Raw genomic sequence first — 18,792 nt, forward strand, 5'->3', positions numbered from 1 at the left:
GCACATACATATTAATAAATAAATGAATGTAATTAAAAAAAATTAAAATGCCAGGTGTGGTGACACCACTTGTAATATTCTGACTCCATTTCTGTGTGTTTGCCACAGTGTGAATGTGGGGGGCCAGAGGCCAATTTTTATGTGTAGTTTCTAGGGCTAGAACTCAGGTCCACAGGATTGGTGACTGTACCTTTATCCACTGAGCCATCTTGCCAGGCATATTTTAACATATGGTCTATTAAATGTACTTTTATTGTTTTGTTTTTCAAGACAGGGTTTCTCTATGTAGTCCTGGCTGTCCTGGAACTCACTCTGTAGACCAGGCAGGCCTTGATCCACTCACCTCTGTTTCCCAAGTGCTAGAATTAAAGGCATGCACCACCAGGCCTCTTTTTAGGCTTTTAATTTTAATTAGTTATATATCCTATAATAGCATTTTGGCAAACGACATACTATATATACAATGACAATCCCATATGATTTTCTGTGACATGCAAGCTTCTGTAAGGACACTATGTTATTACTATGCTGAAATAACCTAGCAGCCTTAGGTTATGTTCCTAGAGCATATCTCTTATTAAATGATATATATAACTGTACAGAGATGCTAATGTAGTTTTCTTTTGATTACCTTCTGATAAAATTTACCATAATTTTTCAAGCTTCTCATGCTGCAGTTTTCTTGGGTCAACACTTTTTTTTTTTTATAATACTAAGTACCTTTCTGTGCTTATGAATAAAATTAACCCATTTATATTTATTGTAAAGATAAATGGACTTATTCTAGACATTTTATTTTATTTTTTTACCATACTTTCTTCTTCTTTCTTTTGTTTTTCTTGTTCCTATTTCCGTCTTCTGTTGAAGTGGGCAGGTTTCTTCATTCCATTTTCCATCTCTTTATGGTCTGCATATTATAAATTCAACTCAACTTAATTCGTTAGCAATATTCAAGTTTTAACTTTCTAATGTCATATATTCAGACCAAATATATTTCAAAATGAACATGATACTAATTTGCGTTATATATTCATTCCTCAATCCATTTTTGAACTTTGTCGGATGTCCCATTTTCACATTTGTAAAACAGGCAATTTCCATCCATTTTATGTTAAGGTTTAAATGTGATGCTGGGTCAAGCACCAGGCTTCATGAAGAAGTCTCCAACTATTTGTTCCTTTTCTTCATTCAACCAATAATTTTCTGGTACAAACCACATAATCTTTTCTCTCCTTTGTCCTCCAAAGTCACCTTCTCTTCCATTATCACTTTTATCATCAACTCCATCCACTTTTTCAGCTTCTTTGTTAGGTCTCAGAACAACTTTTATGCACTTTGCATTAAAAAATCCATCCCACATAGTATTTAATAGATTGTTTGCCTCCAGATTTAATGAGCATCATTTTCCAGGAACTCCATGCCTTTCTTCACTTAGCCTTCAAAATGGCGGCCCTAGGCATGCACGACCGGCACCACGTGCGCCTGCGCCTCCAGCGGCCATTTCACCCAGCAGCCCAAGCTCCAGAGCCCGCCCCTGCCGGCGCCTGCGCACGAGCCTCCGGAGCCTAGTGGCTCCTCCCCCTAGCTGCGTACGCCTGAAACCGCACGTCCCAGTACCGTCCCTCCCCCGCGGGCTGTGGACCGCCCCCGCCCCTTTCCCGTGAGATTCTTCCGCCTCTGGGAAGGTCCATCTTCGCTCGACAGCCTAGGCTTCGAGTGCAGTCCAATCGGCGCTCCCGGTCCAGGGTCTCCCCGTTCAGTCTTATCTGTGAGCCTGTGCGATTTCCTGCCTGGCTTCAAAGTCGATAACCGATTCGGCGGGACTTTTTTGCGTAGCGCGAGGCAACAAATGGAAGAATGGAGCAGCGGCGGAAGGATCTTCCGACTGCGTCCTGCGCCCTCTAATGGGGGTCGGCTTCGAGTCGGAGGGGGGGGGGAAGGGAGGAGGCAGCCAAGGAATTGTTTTTTTTTCCTCGCCCCGCCCTCTTCAGGATAGCCAATAGAAACAGACAGTTTCTTCAGATGCCCCGCCCAGCCCCCGAAGCTCAGCCAATGAACGGTGGCAGCGGCTCTGAGGGGGCGGGCCCGGCAGGCTGTGCGTGTCTTGTGAGAGAGAGCTCTTGAACCAAGTCAGAGCTGGAGTCGGCTGGGCGGCAGGGCTCTCTTGCCGCCGTCGCGGGTGACTCAGGGAGGCGGGAGGCGGGGTAAGCGCGCCGCGGGCCTCGGCTGCGGGAGACCGAGAGAGAAAGGTGGAGAGTCCGTGCGGGCGGTCGCCGCGTCTCCTCGGTTCACGGCGCAGGCGGGGCGGGGGTGCGCCCGAGTCGGCGGCCCGGAAGCGGGGGGCGGGGGCGCGGCAAGTGTCGAGTCGCGAGCTTAGTCCACGGCGGCTCCGCGGCCGCCCGGGGCGGGGACCGGCCGCTGGGACGGGCCCTCTGCACTTGGGGAGCCTTTTCTTTGCCGGGGCAAGGGGACGAACACTTAGGAAAAAGCACCAGCGCTGCGGCTCCGTCGTCCCTCCTCTCGCTCAGCGTCCTGCTTTGAAAGGTTTGGAAAAAGCGAAAGTTGGTGGGGTGAGAGGGTCACGCGGCACTCGGGCCGGTGCTTGCGGCCGGGGAGGGCTGGAAGGGGGTGGGGAGGCGCGGGTGGCAGCTTGGAGTATGGGGTCCACCTGCGGGGGTGTCACTCCACCGGTCCCGGTCGGCGCTTCTTCTTCGGGTCGCCTCCGACTTCGGCCGCCTCCATCGAAATTTGTTTTTGTGCCTTTTGCAGGGAGGAGCCCTTCCTGCTGGCGTGGAAACCATGGTGCTCACTCTCGGAGAAAGTTGGCCAGTATTGGTGGGGAAGCGATTCCTTAGTTTGTCCGCAGCCGAAGGCAGCGAAGGCGGCCACGACAGCTGGGACTTGGAGCGAGTCGCGGAGTGGCCCTGGCAGTCTGGGACCATTCGAGCTGTTTCCCACATTGACGTTACCAAGAAAGATCTGAAGGTAAAAAACCAAAACAAAACACAAAACCCCCAAACAAACAAAAAACCCATCTCCTGGGGCTGAGCGGTCGGAGGGTTTTCAGTTACCTTGGTAACGCGGCAGTCAAGCTCCCCTCCCTCCCTTTTTTGAAATGGGCCACTAGAAAGTTGGCATGTGATCTAAAGGTGCAGAAATCTAGACATTGAAAGTCTTTGAAATGGTTTGTAGCGTCAAGGTGTGTTTGGCTTAGAGCTCCAGCTGCCTGAGATTAATAATGGGCTTAGGATTGTTCAGACATGCTTCATTAATGCAGGCGCTGGGTCCCACTAGGACTCTCTGATTATGCCCCCAACGGGAGGAGTGTTGTTTATTAGCAATAGGTTAGAGAAGTGGATGACATTTATTGAGGCTAGCTTGGAAGTGCTTTCAAAATAGACGATTGGAGTTGGGAGTGTTGCTCTTTATTTCTTCACTCAACTTTTTGAACTTTACAACTTGGAAATGAAGTATGAATGTAGAGGGCGGAGCTTAGTTCCGTTCCGCTTGTTGAGGTGGGTATTTTGCTGGTGTGTGGTTAATGAGGCCGGAGTGAGTTCCTGTTGTCAGAGAGGCTGGGTTGGTTTGGGTATGACCATATATGGATGCCTTGGGTGGAGCTGTCCCGTACAGGGTGTTTGGGAAGAATGCCTTCAGAAATACTACATGTGGGTGTTTGGGAGGAAGGAGAGAAAGGGAACTGGTGTGACCAGTGAACATATTTTTGATGTTAATGAAAACTGGAAGCCTTCAGTTCGTTCTTTTGCAAGGATGAATTCTGCTCTCTGATACAAGTATTGGAAAGATAGTCTGGAAACAAGCAGTAAGGAAGCCATTGTGTCATCAAAGACTCCCTTGTGCAAAAAACATTCTCGAAAAAAATTCATAACAAAGACTCCTAAGTGGTGATAACTTGGAGCTTGTCAGGACAGAAGACAGTTCTACCCTGAGTAATGCACATGCGTTGGGATCTTTGCTTCTGGAAAGCTACTCAAAGGATGCAAGTTTTAGCTGTTGTCAGTTGAATGTTGATTTCTGAAACACGTCAGTTGAACACAGACTTGACAGTGCATGCCTATACTGTTGTGGGTCTTAAGAGGATTGTTGGAAAAGGATATTTGGTTCTGTATTGACAGAGTTTTTACCATGTGCCCTGTATTCATGTTGCAAGGGAAGAGTAACCACTGAACATTCATCCACGCTCCAAGCATCATTGTGATCACTAACAGCTACACTCTTTTTTTTTTTTAACTCCCGTACTTTGGGCTACAAAGGACTGTTGTTCCCATTTTACAGATAAAGATCTTATGCCTAAAGAAGACTAAATTTATTAGCCTGTGGGCCTCTTAGTTAGGAATGAATACAGCCTGTATTCTAACTCAGGACCTTTTCCTGCAGAGGCTTCCGGCATAACCATCATACTGCCCATCAGAGACTGGAGCCACAGTGCTGCTGCTGCTGCTGCTTTTCTCCTAATCCCACTCATTCCACCAAGTCTGGTTTTAGAGATAGTAAATTGTGTGGGAATGACCAGTCTGTTTGCTCTAGGGTAGTAACCACTGCATAAAGTGGGCAGTGTACCAAACTTCAATCATGGTTGTTGTGGTTTATTCACCTGACAAGTTAAAAAAAAAAGCTAAAAAAAAAACCTCTGATACCTGTTTTGTTTTGTTTTTTATCTGATCTAAATGGGAGCGGTATTTAAGCTTTGTAGTCCTTAGTTCTTGGGAAGGTGACAGGAGGCTAGGTATTTTCTTCTGTGATTAATGACCTGTTGGATTACACATGCAATGTAAAATATGTAAAATGTCCTTAACATGTTTTCATCTCCATATCCCCTCTCCCCCAAGCCTTTGAGGAGGTGATAGTTTCACTTTCAGAGAACTCTTTGGTCCAAGCTGACATAACTAGCCACTACATGATGGTGGGAACATTTGAATCCATGTTTCCCAGTGTGTATTTTTGGATTTCAGCTCAAGAAAATTTTTGTTATGAAGGATTTTGCCTTACTGCAAATTTTTGTAACTCAGTTCTTGTGTAGGTACAAATCTGCTTTATTTTCCAAACATTTATTACTCTGTTCCCTAGTTGAGTAGTAACAGTAATTAAGTTTAGGGGGGGCATATTGTATTTAACAGAAATGTGTCTTAAACTCTAGAATCAAGTTATGCTTTGTGAGACTACAGCAAAAAATAAGACCATGTTTACATTTGGGCTTAGGGGCATTGAGGGTGGCGGAGTGACTAGGCTAAATTCAAGGGAATTTCAAGTTGTATGCAACTGCAACTGTCCATTTATTGTTAGTCCACATGTTAGCCTTCCTAGACTTGCAGTTGGATGAATGATAACAAGATGAATGCCGCTTAAAACGTTGTTTCACCTAGAAAAAGACTTTGTAACAAAGTGGTTTTAAAGATTAGAAAAGATATATATATAGCAGTGGATTCTGAAAAAGTTAAAGTGAATCATTTATTGTCAGATGGTTATTATGTGGCAAGTGCCATTTTGAACCCTTATAAATATTCTGTTTAGGAAGATACTTTTTTTTAATACAGAAAATTGAGATTTACAGAAGTTAAATAACTTTGTCACTCTTCTGCAGACCTCAGGCAGTGCCTTTAATATTCAGATAGAATGGGGTTAGTGTTCTTTATTTATATGTGTCTTTGTGTCTTAACACCTGGAGCTTTGCTTAGCAGTTAGTGTGTTCAAATACTTGAATGAATAAACGAAGGATTACAAGACCATTTACTTTACTATGGGGAAATATGGAAATCATTTACTGATGAGGCCGTGGCCATTTCCTAGTTTCAGTACTTGTTTACCCTTGCCCAACTGTTTCTATTAGAGGGTGAAGGGTACATATGCGTGTTTAGAATGCCCTCTACCCCCACCTTGCCTGTGTAGGTCTTTAGCTTCCTTTCAGTCTGCTATTTCTTGAGTTTCCTACCCCCTCCTTTGGTTGTCTTTAACAAATACATAGTTTTTATTTCCTGTGTAGGTCATTTCTTACAACTGTCAGCAATTAGATTCTTTGGTTGGTGCCTAGTCTCTGTCCTTCCCTACCACTTGAACTGGAAAATTGTGGATCCACTGCCACTGAAGCTATGTAAAATTAGAAACTCATACCATAGTGTAGTAAACACTGTTTACCTCTTAAATTTGGATGTCAGGTTGTAGGATCTTCAAGTAGCATTGCACACACATATACACACACATTGAATTGTTTTTTAATTTATGGGTTAGTGAAAGTACTAGTGCTCTGAACTGTAGAGCCAGGCATGAATCGTTGTATAACCAAACACTTCTGCTCTAGCCATGCCATCCTCTGTGAACTTGGACACATTTTCCCTGGCATTTCCAATGGTTGTATGATTAGATACTCAGGTGAGATGAGTTTAAAGCCAAAATTGTAGGTTTGGAGAATAGCTTGATATGATGTAGCATAAAGACTACTGTTGGGGGAAAAGTTACTTGAAATAATTTGAACTATCCAACATATGATCAAGATTTCATAGACTAATACGTACCACTTATAAATACTCTATTAAAAGAAAACAAACTTTGAAAGTATAGGTAGTGAACCATAGTTAATTAAGCATAAGTAGTATCTCTTTGTATGCCCACGGAAAGAACAATGGGAACCAGGCAGATTGATCAGCACATAGAGTTGTCTTTGGTACTCTGTCATGCAGTTGTTACTAGAGTTGTCTTTGAATATGAGTATCTTCTGACAGAAATATTGGCAGGTGATTATCTTGAGAGGAGTGCTCTTAATTTTGTTAATTTGAGACAGGTTCCATGTGTCTGAGGAAGACCTGATCTCGTGATCCCCCTGCTTTGCCTCACTCTGCCTTACCTAACTCAGGACCTCAGGTGTGCTGGGCAAGTGTCCGCACTGAGCAACAGCCCTGGCTTTTAAAAGACACGTGATTTTAATAGGAAACTGAAAGATGGTGGGGAGATTACAGTATGTATTGTGTATGAGTCATTTGTTTTTAAGCCAAAGCTAATAAGAATTTTAGCCAAACACAATCTGATACTTGAAAGTCACGTAGATGTGTCCAACCTTTGGCATGTGCCCCAGGGTAGGCTATAAATGCAGCCCAACAAAAAATTGTATACTTAAAATATTAGAGTTTTTTGTTCTTTTTAAAAAAATGATTGTATAGCTTTTGGAATTACACTTTGTAGATGGTAGTGTCATCTACAAAGTTGATGAAAGTTGGACAGTTTTCAATAGCTAAGCTTTTTTTTTTCTCTCGAATTTAAGAGTTCTTGTCCAATTTTTAAATTAGTTATCTTAAGCTTCAAATAGTGAATGGATAATAATTGTGATTGTTACTTAACTTTTGGGAATCTACTTAGTATCTTAAAGGAAATCCTTCACCTATTGTGAATACAGCCAGATACTACGTAATCATGTTGTCAACTTTGCCAGTCCTAATATGTGATCTAGCAGTGAGAGGTTATCATGAAGTCTTAAGATGGCAGAGTGGCACATAACTTTAATCCCGTCACTTGGGAGGCAGAGGCAGGCAGATCTCTTGAGTTAAAGGCTATTCTGGTCTGTACAGTCAAATAATAGACAAGCTAGGGCTATATAAGAACCTATCTCGAGAAAATAAAAGGAATGCTTCATAATTATTTTTAAATCTAAATCCAGTGAAAGGTAGATGTTACTATTTTTATTTTGAAATTAGTAAAATAAGAATCAAAGGATTAAATTTAGGGTTTAGACTTTTTAACCAGTGTATTTCTTTCTTTTGAGTGTGTGTTGTGTGCAGGTCTGTATGCATGTCTGTAGAGACCAGAGGTTGATGCTGAGTGTCTCATTACTTTCCACTTACTCTTCGAGATAGGGTCTCACTGAGCCTGGAACTTGCTGACTGTGCAAGACTGATCAGACCCCCAGCTCTCCATCTCCTGTTCACAGCACTGGAATGACAGGCAGATGCTGCCATGCTGAGGTTTTTGTGCATACGACGAATATGAAATGGGGTCCTCATGCTGTACATCAGACTTCTCTACTTCTCTATTATCACATCATACAAAGTGATGGGTTCTTAGCTGGGGTTCAGGTTAGTTGCTTCCTTAGCTTTCTTAGGTTGATTTTGTTCGCGTAAAATCATTTTAGTAAAGCTTTGGAGCTGGGGTTCAAGCCCATATCTCTAATTCTGTACTTTTGTTTATGGTTATTCCTTTTATTCCAAATTTCTAATACTTAGTAAAACTGTCCCTGAAAACTGGGCTAGGCTTAAGACTGATGCGTACAGGTTCTCTGCCTAGGAAACAGGAACATGGTGATCTTTGAACATGAAACTGGTGTTAAAAGTTGTGTGCCACTGTTTGGGTGCTGGGAACCAAACCCAAGTCCCCTGTAAGAACAAGAAGCCCTCTTAGCTGCTTAGCCATCTCTTGCTGGCCTCAGTAGTTTTAAAAGAAGTATTGTGTAGACCAGGAAGGTTTAGGATTGGCATTACCAACATTGAGCTGGAAGCCCATCGCCTTTTAAGTAGATAACAGAAACAAGAGCCAGTTTAGAGAGGAATTGTTGATTTATTCATTTTTGATAATTTGGTTAATGATTAGAAATTGTGCGCCAAGGATATATGGTGCTAATAGAAGCAGACACAGACTGACCCGTTAGACTTCACGTGTCAGCCTTCCACAGATAGCACTGTGCATGCGTTAGGAAGGAAAAGTAGGTGTTTTCATTCCATCCGTAGGAGATGTTGACTCTGATAAGGGAAAATGTCTTCAAGGAAAGGATTCTCTAGTTTCTAGCAGATGAGCTAGTAATCCTCACTGCTGAGGAGGAGTAGGAGTCATGAGCAGACTCCATAGATAAAACAGTGATTAATCCTTGAAACTCAAAATGAGGGGCTGGTTTGTAGGAGGAATTTTAAATAAAAATTGATTCTTTTGCATTGGATATTAAGTGATTATTTTTTGAAATCTGCTAAAGAAGATTAAATATATAGAATAAATGACTTAAATACTTTTTTTTGTTGTTGTTGTTTTGTTTGTTTGTTTTTTTGGTATTTTGTTGCTGTTGTTTTTGTTTTGTTTTTTTGAGACAGGGTTTCTCCATATAGTTTTGGAGCCTGTCTTGGAGTTTCCTCTGTAGACCTTGAACTCAGAGAAACACTGTCTCTGCCTTGTGAGTGCTGAGATTAAAGGTGTATGCCACCACTGCCCAGCTCAATATGGGATTTTTTTTTTTAGCAGATTTATATAATTTAAGATTTTGTGATCAATTCCTGACTCAGGGAATTATAGAGACCTGCTTTGGGATTGTGGTGGGTTTTTTTTATTTTTTTGGTACATGTGTGTTTTTTTGTTGTTGTTGCTTTTTGGTTTTTGTTTTGTTTTGCTTGTAGGTTTTGTTTTGTCATAATTTTCATTTAAGTAACTGTATTGGCTGTGGCTGTAGCTCAGTAATGGAGCACTTGCCTGGGTTCTTCCTCAGCACTGAAAATCAGATAACAGTAGACCTTTAGAGCTACGTCTATGTTTCTTAATGGCGTAAAGAAATTAGTTTTAGACTTCTAACTCTGAGGTGGATGTTGAAGAGAAGCTTTGTGCTAAGTTCTTCTGATCCTGGGGAACTCTAAAGGTGGGTTGTGGGAGTGGAAGAGTCATTTTAGACATGCTCCTCATATTAACAGGGAGGTACAGTGCAGTAGAATAAGTACAGGGGTTCCAGATTCCTTCTAGCTCTCCAAAGGGCACACTGACTAGCATGTTTAAAGCCCTTCTAGTTCAGAGTTCTTTGAGTTGTGGGATTTCCAGAGGTCATCTTGAGGGTATTGACCCTAAGTGCTCTCTATACTTGTGTATCCTGGAAGCTAGAGCTTGGTCCATGTGTGAGTACCTATGATTATCTTCCATATTGTATAGTCTGTGAAGTGGGGATAGCATATGCCCAGTAGAAAAATCATGCTTACAAGTAGGATAATGAGAGCATAAAACTTCAGCATTTATAATTGAGTTTGCTTTATTGTGTTTAGGTGTGTGTGGAATTTGATGGAGAGTCTTGGAGGAAGAGAAGATGGGTAGATGTCTACAACCTTCTGAGGAGAGCGTTTTTAGTAGAACATAACTTGGTTCTGGCGGAACGAAAATCACCTGAAATTCCTGAACGAGTTATTCAATGGCCTGCAATAGTGAGTAAAACTTACGTTTTGTTGAGCTGACAAGTAGAGAACATTTAATCCATTTTGGGTGAAGCAAGGGGAATAAAATGCCCCTTTGACTTTCAGGGAGACAAGTGTGAAGTGTGTGACAAGGTGGAAGAGTTAAAAGAGCACTCAGGGTTTTCTGCCTACCCTCACAGGAGCTTTGTGGCTCTAGGCAGGTCCCATGACTTTTTAGGGCCTCGCTTTCTTCACTTAGAAGTAGAGGTGGAGGTAATGTCAAGGTCACAAGTTAGAAAGTAACAGACATGCATTCACACAGATCCCTTGGTTTGGCCAGATGGTCAGCACTTGAAGAAATCTGGAGTTTGCTGCTGGCTTTAGAGAAGTATGGCAGGTGCGTTCTAACAGGCAGTGTTGACTGGACACTGTGGGCATTGATACAGAGGCCTGAGCTGGGAGGGGTGGGTAGAAGGACTCAGAATATGATGGGACTCCTTAAGTATTCTGTAAAACCAGGCTTTGCTCTACCCACGTCACAAGTATGGAGCAAAAATGTTCTACCTGGGTGTGGTGGTGCACGCCTTTAATCCCTGAACTTGGGTGGCAGAGGCAGGCAGATCTCTGAGTTTGAGGTCTGCCTGGTCTACAGAATGAGTTCCAGGATAACCAGGGATATTAGACAGAGAACTCTCTCAAAAAACCAAAAACAACAAAAAAGTGATAGGTGGATATGGAGAGGACAGGCCAGATTGTGTGTGATGACAACAAGCTGGAGCTTGAAGCAGGAGTCAGGTACGGAGAAGCTGGAGAAGCCAGGAAGCAGATGGAGAACTGCCAGATTGTGCAGGCTGCTAGCAAAAGTCTATATTTTGTTTCTAATTGAAAAGCCACTGTAGATGGTTGAGCAATATGGGGTTGTAGTTGTATTCCGCCCTATGTATTTTTTTTCCAGCTGTTAAGAATTTTCTAAAAATATACCCAGTCTCTCAGGAAAATCAAGCCAAAAACATGTACACATTTTTTTCCATATAAGTTTTTGGGAACTCATGGATCTGTAGACTTGATTGTGTGTTAATAACTCCCAAATGTATATCTGGTTTACATTAAATTACTGGGTTTAAATAAATGTTGTAATCTGGTGGCAACACAAACGTTAGGAAATCCTTGCAGTAAATAAAAACTTAATGGCTTTGTCACGTTCTTCATGTGTGGAAAATTGCCAGTTCCTATTTCCAGAATGGCATTGATAGCAGTTAAAATGTCGTAACAGTTTTTTGTTTTGCTTTTAGATGTACAAATCTCTAATAGACAAAGCTGGCTTGGGATCCATAACTTCCATTCGGTTCCTTGGAGATCAACAAAGTGTATTTGTTTCCAAAGACCTTTTGAAGCCTGTACAGGTAAATCTTAGGAATGGTATTTAACATACAAAAAGAAGTTTTTTTAATGTGAGAAGTAAAACACTTATTCATTGCCCCTATTCCGATACCTAATAGGGAAAAATTGACCAAAGTTAGTTGTTGTGTGGCATCTCTTAGTGTTAGCCTGTGGGTTTGTGCTGTTCTTTTAGAACTAAAAGGACAACAGTATCACATTGATGTGTAATGTGGTATGGAAAGAGGTAGGTGTGATATTTTAAAATTACTTTTTATATAAGGTGTACACATATGCAATCCTCATTCATGGCTTGTGAGTTTGCCTGTTCGCTCAAATACATTTATAATCCCCAATTGCTGTTTGTGCTGCATGGCTCTGCGGAGTCCTGCACAGAGCAACGTTTTCAGTTTTCTGAGACAAGCTCCAGCTGAAGTAACACAGGGAGGTTGTCTTCTGCCATTTTCAGCTTTGATAGTGGGAAGAAATTTCATTGTGCATCTTAGTGATGATTTTTTTTCCTGTTCCATTTGCTCCTGTCCCCTTCTTTGTTCTCTTTCTCTTTTTTCTTCCTTCTTTCCTTTCTTCCTTTCTTTTTTTAAAAAAATTATTATTTGAAGTGTCCATAAAAATGTTACAGTGCTGTCTAGTGCAAGAAAGTGGTAAAGAAAGAATTGTTGCATTAGATACCAAGTTTTTCTCAGCCATGAGATTCAGGGTTAATGGAACAGTAATATATACTGAGACATTATCTTTGAACAGATGTACACATAATATAAGATTGTTGCATATTGATCAGCTGATGAAAATGTGAACTAGAGGTTCACAAATGCCCGTGTTTCTCCTTGGAGCAGTTGTTCCATGCTCCCTAGTTCAGTGTTCTTAGAGACTCTAGTCAGTTCTCATTATCAACAGTATCACTGTGTGTGCAGTCAGGTTGCAGAACTCGCACCTCTTCTCTACAACAATTAAGGTCTTGGATCTTGCTCATAGGTGATTGTTAAGTTTGTTAGAAGGGAGGGATCACTACCTTAAGAATAGTGTTGGCTTCATAATAACATTCATCTTTTAGATAACATTTTATTAAGCTTTACCAACACCCCTTTTCACTTCACTTTGTGATTTGGAGTCTCTTTTTCTGTATTATGTAGAGTTAACTAAACCTCTCCATTTGCTAACAGACATTTTGGAATCCATGTGGTCAACAGGATTGTTGAGCCTGTATTGGGAAGCCTGGAACACTGGCTTTCTCTCTACTCCTATCTCACTTCCTTGTCCTGGAAAACAAGTCTGATAATGCATGTACTGTATAGTGTTTTAAGTGCTGACATGGGAACATGCTTACTCCTGAGTTAGTTTCAGATGCAACTTATATGTGTGTTAGGGAAGTTCAAGGGATTTTCCTACTTTAAATGGAAGAAGGACTTGTCTATAAAAAGGATCAGGGAATTATTAGTGAAATAGATGTTTTACTTTCTGAGAGTAGTTTTTACTTCTGGGCACTGGGTTTTCAGAGTTTACATTTTTTCGTGTGTCCTAGCTTTTCAGTGAAAGTAGAATTCTTAGTTCTGCTCCTTAAGACTGAAAATTCTAGATTGAAGTTTTTTTTTTCCTCAGGAAAAACGCATGGTGGGTTGTCAGTGTGAATTTACTTATATAATGTTACTAGCAACATATAGTTAATTGAAGGGGATATAATATATGTATGCTATTTTTTTGCTAAAGAATAGTCAAAGTTTTATTTCTTCAGGGCACCATCTTCGTAGATAGGCATTTCTCTGTAACATCCCATGTTGGAGGCTGTTATTACCCTGTGGTATGCTTGCTCTAAAGTAATATAGACTGCACCTGAAAAACCCCTTTGACATATGCAGAAATTGGAATTGAAACTGTCTTGACATTGAATATGATAATCTGTGAGTAAGCAAAGGGTATCCGAACTCACTGACTGATTTCTTGGGCCCTAAAACTCCTAGACAACTAGAGTTGGTCTGTTTCATTAGTGAACCCTGTGTAGCCATCTTTGTTAACACATTATTTCATTTTGTAGTAGGAATTGGCGAATCATCTTAAAATATTTTTTCTGAAATTATAATAACAATAAGTGCATGAAATAAAAACACCTGCATCTGAGTGTTTGGTCGTTGACTTAGAGTATTTATGGAGCTTCTAGGTTTATCTGATGTTACCTGACTAAATAAATGCAGTTTTCTAGCATGGCCTCTTACTCTGAGACTAGTTGTTTCCAGCAGGAGACATGAGTGAGCCTCATCCAAGGCAGTACAGGGTAAGCCTCAAGGTCTGCTGCTGGAGGGCTTTTTGCCTAATACCTTTTTTCTTTGCTCTATTAGAAGTTGGGTTTGTCAAGTGATTCCTATTGACAGTTTCTGTATAAATTTATCATAACTGGTTATGCACACAAAACCAGGGAGCTGTGGAATAGTGCCAAGAATGGAGCTACTGCCAAGAACAGAGTGTCTCAGAACAAGCTTGTTCTGAAGTCTTAGGCTATTCATTCAGATTTTTCTGTTTGTCCCTTCACCTTTTATAACAAGAAATGCATTTGGAATACTATTAGATTAAATGAGTTTATGTGAAATAAATTGTTTGATAAAAACAGTAATTTCAATGAATTGACATTATGCATCTGTCTTGTGTGTTTTCCCACTTTTCCTGATCCTTAATAGGGTTTGGGATATAGAATATTTTTATTTGGTCAGTTTGATTTGTGTTTTATTCCTATAACCAAGATTATGTCATGTTGACTCCTAGTTTGCCTTTTGAAAATAAATTAGTTTTATGTGTCTGTATGAGTGTATGCCATATGTATGGGTGCCCTTGAAGACCAGAAGAGAGCATTGGGTGACCTGGAGTTGGAGCTAACAGTCATCTGATGTGGGTGCTGGGAACCAAAATGGGTGCTCTGGAAGAGCAGACTAAGACTTCAGAACTCTTCCTGAGCCATCTCTCCAGTCCAGCCCATAGTTCATTTCATGCTCCTGACTTGGGTGGTTTAATTTCAGTCTGCTGAATACTTTGATTGGTGGTTTTTGACCTGTTCAATTCACTGGAGTTGTAGTAGTTTACAATCAAATGATTAATAGATATCATCTTAATTAATATTACTGAACCAATTGAAAGATCCAACTCTTAACATTCATAAATAACTCTGTGGTCTTTAATTTTACAGGATGTAAACGGTCTTCGGCTTTCTCTTGCTGATAATCAGATAGTCAGTAAAGAATTTCAAGCTTTGATTGTAAAACATTTGGATGAAAGCCATCTTTTACAAGGTGTGTAGATAATCTGTTGTTGATGGGTCATGAATTAGCCAATGATGGACCGATAAGAAGCTAGTATTTAGATTTTTCACTTACTCTTTATTGGAAGAAACATTTTTTTTGATGTTGGAAATTGGAAATTTCTTTTTAATTTGAAAATTTAAAAAAAGGCAAGTTTGTTGCTTTCTATAAGTAAGAAGTGACCAATGGGTTTATTATGCCAAATAAATTTTGAGAGGTGACACTTACAAAACCAGCTATATTTTGACATAGATTTGCTGTTTTTGGAATTTTTGTTATATGAAGTTGGTAAGATATTATTTGATAATCTTCACCTTTCTGTTTACTGTTGTGGGTTTCTCAGTCAGCTTCATAGCCATAAGATTTTGCTTTAGTTTTGTTTGTTTGTTTTTTGAGCCTTAACAGTTACAGGGAACAGCTCACTTGTGGTGACTAGTTTGGTACTTCTTCAGTCTCATCGAGTACGACAGTATAAATATATTGATATTCTTAAGAAAGAGAATGCAATTGTTTTTCTTTTTTCTTTCTTTTTTCTTTTTAAGGTGATAAGAACCTTGTTGGTTCAGAAGTAAAAATTTATAGCTTGGATCCATCTACTCAGTGGTTTTCAGCAACTGTTGTAAATGGAAACCCAACATCAAAAACCCTTCAAGTCAGCTGTGAGGAGGTAAAAGCAGTGATAATTGATGTCATCCTCTAGGGCAGGATACAGACAGAGCAACTGTCATTCTAAGCCCCTTCTTCAATCAAATGTTAAAGTTAGAAATGAAAAGCATTGCAGTCATTGTGAAAAGAAGTTGTTTGTATGGTGTCCCTGTTAGTTGCATTCATTTCCAAGTATTATTCTCAACGTTTTAAAAATTTCCAGTGTATTTGTTTTATTTTTAAGATTCCAGCACTGAAAATTGTCGACCCTGCACTGATTCATGTTGAAGTTGTGCATGATAACTTTGTGACATGTGGTAAGACACATTGATTAAAACTGTTCTTCCTCCTTTCTTTATCCTCACAGTAAGAGAAAGGAGCCCTGCTTACCCACTGTTCTGTGTTGTAGGTAATTCTTCAAGAGTTGGGGCTGTAAAACGCAAGTCTTCTGAGAAGAATGGAAGTTTGGTTTCTAAACAAGCAAAATCTTGCTCCGAGGTAACTGATTTCTTTTTGTCATTGTGAAACTGTTTAACTCTGACATTGCATGGCTAGTCTTTAATAGTGATGCAGCAGTTTGTTCTGCTCTTCTGTTCTGTCTTGTCTGCTGCTGCTTTAAGTTCCAGATCTTGGCCATAATTTCTGTACTCAAGCAGATGGAGATAATATAAATATCTGGTTCACTATTTTGGGGGGCCAAAAGTTTTATTTTTTTTAATAGTTATTTGATGAACACTCTCATTGTGTGACAGTTTATCACTGGAGATGTTTCTGAAGGTAATTGAGTTGTATGGTTAAGTTGGAAGGAAACATGCCTGGCATGAGAGAAAGGGAAGAACCTTGGGATTATCAGGAGCTTGTCTGTTGAAATAGGACCCTCAGCTTCATGATAATGATACCTCACATTGATCATTTGTGATTAAGTATATAGATATGTTACCTTTTTAGAATAAATAGTTGATTAATCTTGGCTCAGAAAAACAGGATTTTATGGATGCCATGTGAGTTTAGTTGCTTTATTTAATTCTCTTCTGAAATACCGTTTAGGGCTATTTGTTCTTTTGTCTTTAGGACCTGTTACAGGACTAATAAATTTTACCATTTAGGGATCCGAATGAACATGTTAATAATTTCCCACATTATGATTCTCCAGGTTCAAGTTTAGAGTTCTAAAATTGACTAGAATGATACTGAGCTTACAGCATTAAGAGGGGCACTTGAATATTAAGGGAATAAGGAAAAGGAAAACAGACTGGATCGTGAGTCAGTGAATGAATCTAGCTAGGGTTCTGGATCAAGTGCAGGAGGATAGATAATAGGATTATGTAGAACCAAAGCAAGCACTGTGTGACAGAAACCCAGATTAGTTTGGGGTCTAATGGCCTTGCCTGCACCTTTGTCTATATTAAGACAATAAGAGCTTTGGTACTTTGCCCAAGGGTTCCTGAATCAAGGTGATAAAAGCTTTTTGTCTTCCTTGCAAATGTCTAGTCTTGAACATTTTTGGCATAGGCTCACATCGTTCAGGAAAGAATAAAGAGGTCATTGTAGAAATTAGTATTATTTCTTTTCATTTAATTTCAAAAATACTAATCCAGGAAAGTAAAAAGATGGTGTGTTTACTATGTGCTAGATGTCTAGTCTTGGAGACTAAACGTATTTGGAGTTCCCTTCTCGAAGAGCCAGCTCTTTAGAGAAAAAGAGAGACTCTCAGAGGTGCTTCCAAACTCGAAGGGCTTGTCCTGAGCAAGAGCTGTTCAGGCACCTCACAAGCAGCTCTCAGAGAAAGAACTTGTCATGTTTGCTTAAGGGGAAGTATTTCATTATGGCTGGAGGACAAGAGGCAGGAGAAGAGAAAAAGAAGCACCTTTAGAGGCGAAAGGGATGCCTCAGTTTGGTCTTGAATGTATGTTGTGATTTGGGAGGAAGTGACAGTGGAAACATGGGCACTGGTAATGTTAGTAGCTACTGTAAGTGTGCGTCAAATGAGGCGGTAACCTAAGAGAATAACGTTAATTTGACTTGGTGGAAGACTAGGTGTTAAGGCTGAGGATGTAGGGGAATACCTGGTACAATGTAATGAACAAACAAGTTGAAAACTCAAGTGATGTGGTCAGCTGATCACATAGTACTGTGTAGTTTCTTAATATAGGAAGGGTCTGCACTGGTTAGAGATCCTTACTCTAGAAGGAAGTGGGTAGTAAGGGTTTTAGGAAAAAGTATTAAAGGACTATAAAGAGAAAATGGTTGCAGTGCATCTTAGGGTGTGAAGCTCAGAGAGGATCTTTCCAAGTCAGGGTTGTGAGAAGCTAAGTAAGAGTGGGAACAATTCTAACCTGCCAGCTTTTGGCTTGGGAGCATTGTTAACCATCTATGATGAAGTGAGGGAAGGCCAGTTGGCTGTTACCTGTCATGGAGAGTGCATCGGCTTGGGTAGTCAGAAGTGTAAGAGTGAGTGGCGTGTGGGGAAGGGTAAAGGAATGAGGATGGTGTACCTTGTTTGGATATTGGAAAATCGTCCTGAGATGCTGACAGAATTGGGGTCTGTAGAAACTTCTTGGGGTGTGTCAGTTCCTCTGAGTGTGGGAAGGGCAGTGAAGTCAGGTCAACTTTTGTTTAAGGAGGTGCTTGTAACATGCTTATACATAGTGATCCTCTCTCTGCCTGCCTTCCACTGGGAGGGAAGGAAGACTTCATTTAACTTGGAGCATGTCTGTACTATCTCTTCATGCTTGGTAAGTTTGTATGCTCTTGAAAGAACTGATTGTTAGAGACTATTTAAAAATTAAGTCTGAACTTTGGCCTGGAGATAGTTCATTAACCTACACACAGGAAATGTAAAACCGTATTCTGTATTTTAAAGACGTCACTTTTTATCAGACACAGTGGTGTAGTTTTGCTGTCCCAGTTATTAGAGATCTGAAGCAGGAGGACCACTTAAGTCTGGGTTATGATGGGATATGCTCATTGGGTCTCCACCTTAAGTTTTTCATCATTATGGGTGACTTCTGGGAGCAGAAGATGAATGAAAGAACTTCAGCTTGAATTCTATGCTATTCTAAAGGAATTTGTAAGTAGTAGGTTTTTATTGGAGGCTTGTGGAATCCGGCGCTATTACTTCAAAATTTGTGGTTAGTCTAGAAAAGTACAACAAAGCAAAGAAATGGTGGCTTTTCCTCTGGTCTCCTTCCTTTTGCCCTTCTTTTTATGTGTCACAGAGGCCCGGTGTTAATGTCTCTCTTGAAACTAAAAGATTGCTCTCTTGTATCCTCCTTGATTCCTTGTGAATATTTTCCCAAATCAGTGTTCTTTAATATTCTGAGTGATTT

General features: G+C 40.4%; 1 protein-coding gene across 4 annotated transcripts in view; it reads left to right on the forward strand.

The window, feature by feature from the left end:
* Positions 1 to 2,073: 2,073 nt before the first annotated feature.
* The window catches only part of Kdm3a (lysine demethylase 3A), a 42,745-nt gene continuing 26,026 nt past the window's right edge, over positions 2,074 to 18,792 (forward strand). The window contains exons 1-9 of one of the 4 annotated variants that reach the window (XM_075983864.1): positions 2,100 to 2,204; positions 2,770 to 2,985; positions 7,863 to 8,081; positions 10,014 to 10,169; positions 11,432 to 11,542; positions 14,707 to 14,809; positions 15,361 to 15,485; positions 15,708 to 15,780; positions 15,873 to 15,961. In XM_075983864.1, the coding sequence (XP_075839979.1) occupies positions 7,944 to 8,081; positions 10,014 to 10,169; positions 11,432 to 11,542; positions 14,707 to 14,809; positions 15,361 to 15,485; positions 15,708 to 15,780; positions 15,873 to 15,961 (795 nt within the window). In that variant the 5' untranslated portion in view covers positions 2,100 to 2,204; positions 2,770 to 2,985; positions 7,863 to 7,943. Of the gene's footprint in view, positions 2,250 to 2,337; positions 2,545 to 2,769; positions 2,986 to 7,862; positions 8,082 to 10,013; positions 10,170 to 11,431; positions 11,543 to 14,706; positions 14,810 to 15,360; positions 15,486 to 15,707; positions 15,781 to 15,872; positions 15,962 to 18,792 lie in introns of those variants that run through there. The other 3 variants (XM_075983862.1, XM_075983863.1, XM_075983861.1) reach the window with 3 other exon arrangements.

This window comes from Microtus pennsylvanicus, chromosome 8 (assembly GCF_037038515.1).
Source record: "Microtus pennsylvanicus isolate mMicPen1 chromosome 8, mMicPen1.hap1, whole genome shotgun sequence".
NCBI lineage: Eukaryota > Metazoa > Chordata > Mammalia > Rodentia > Cricetidae > Microtus > Microtus pennsylvanicus.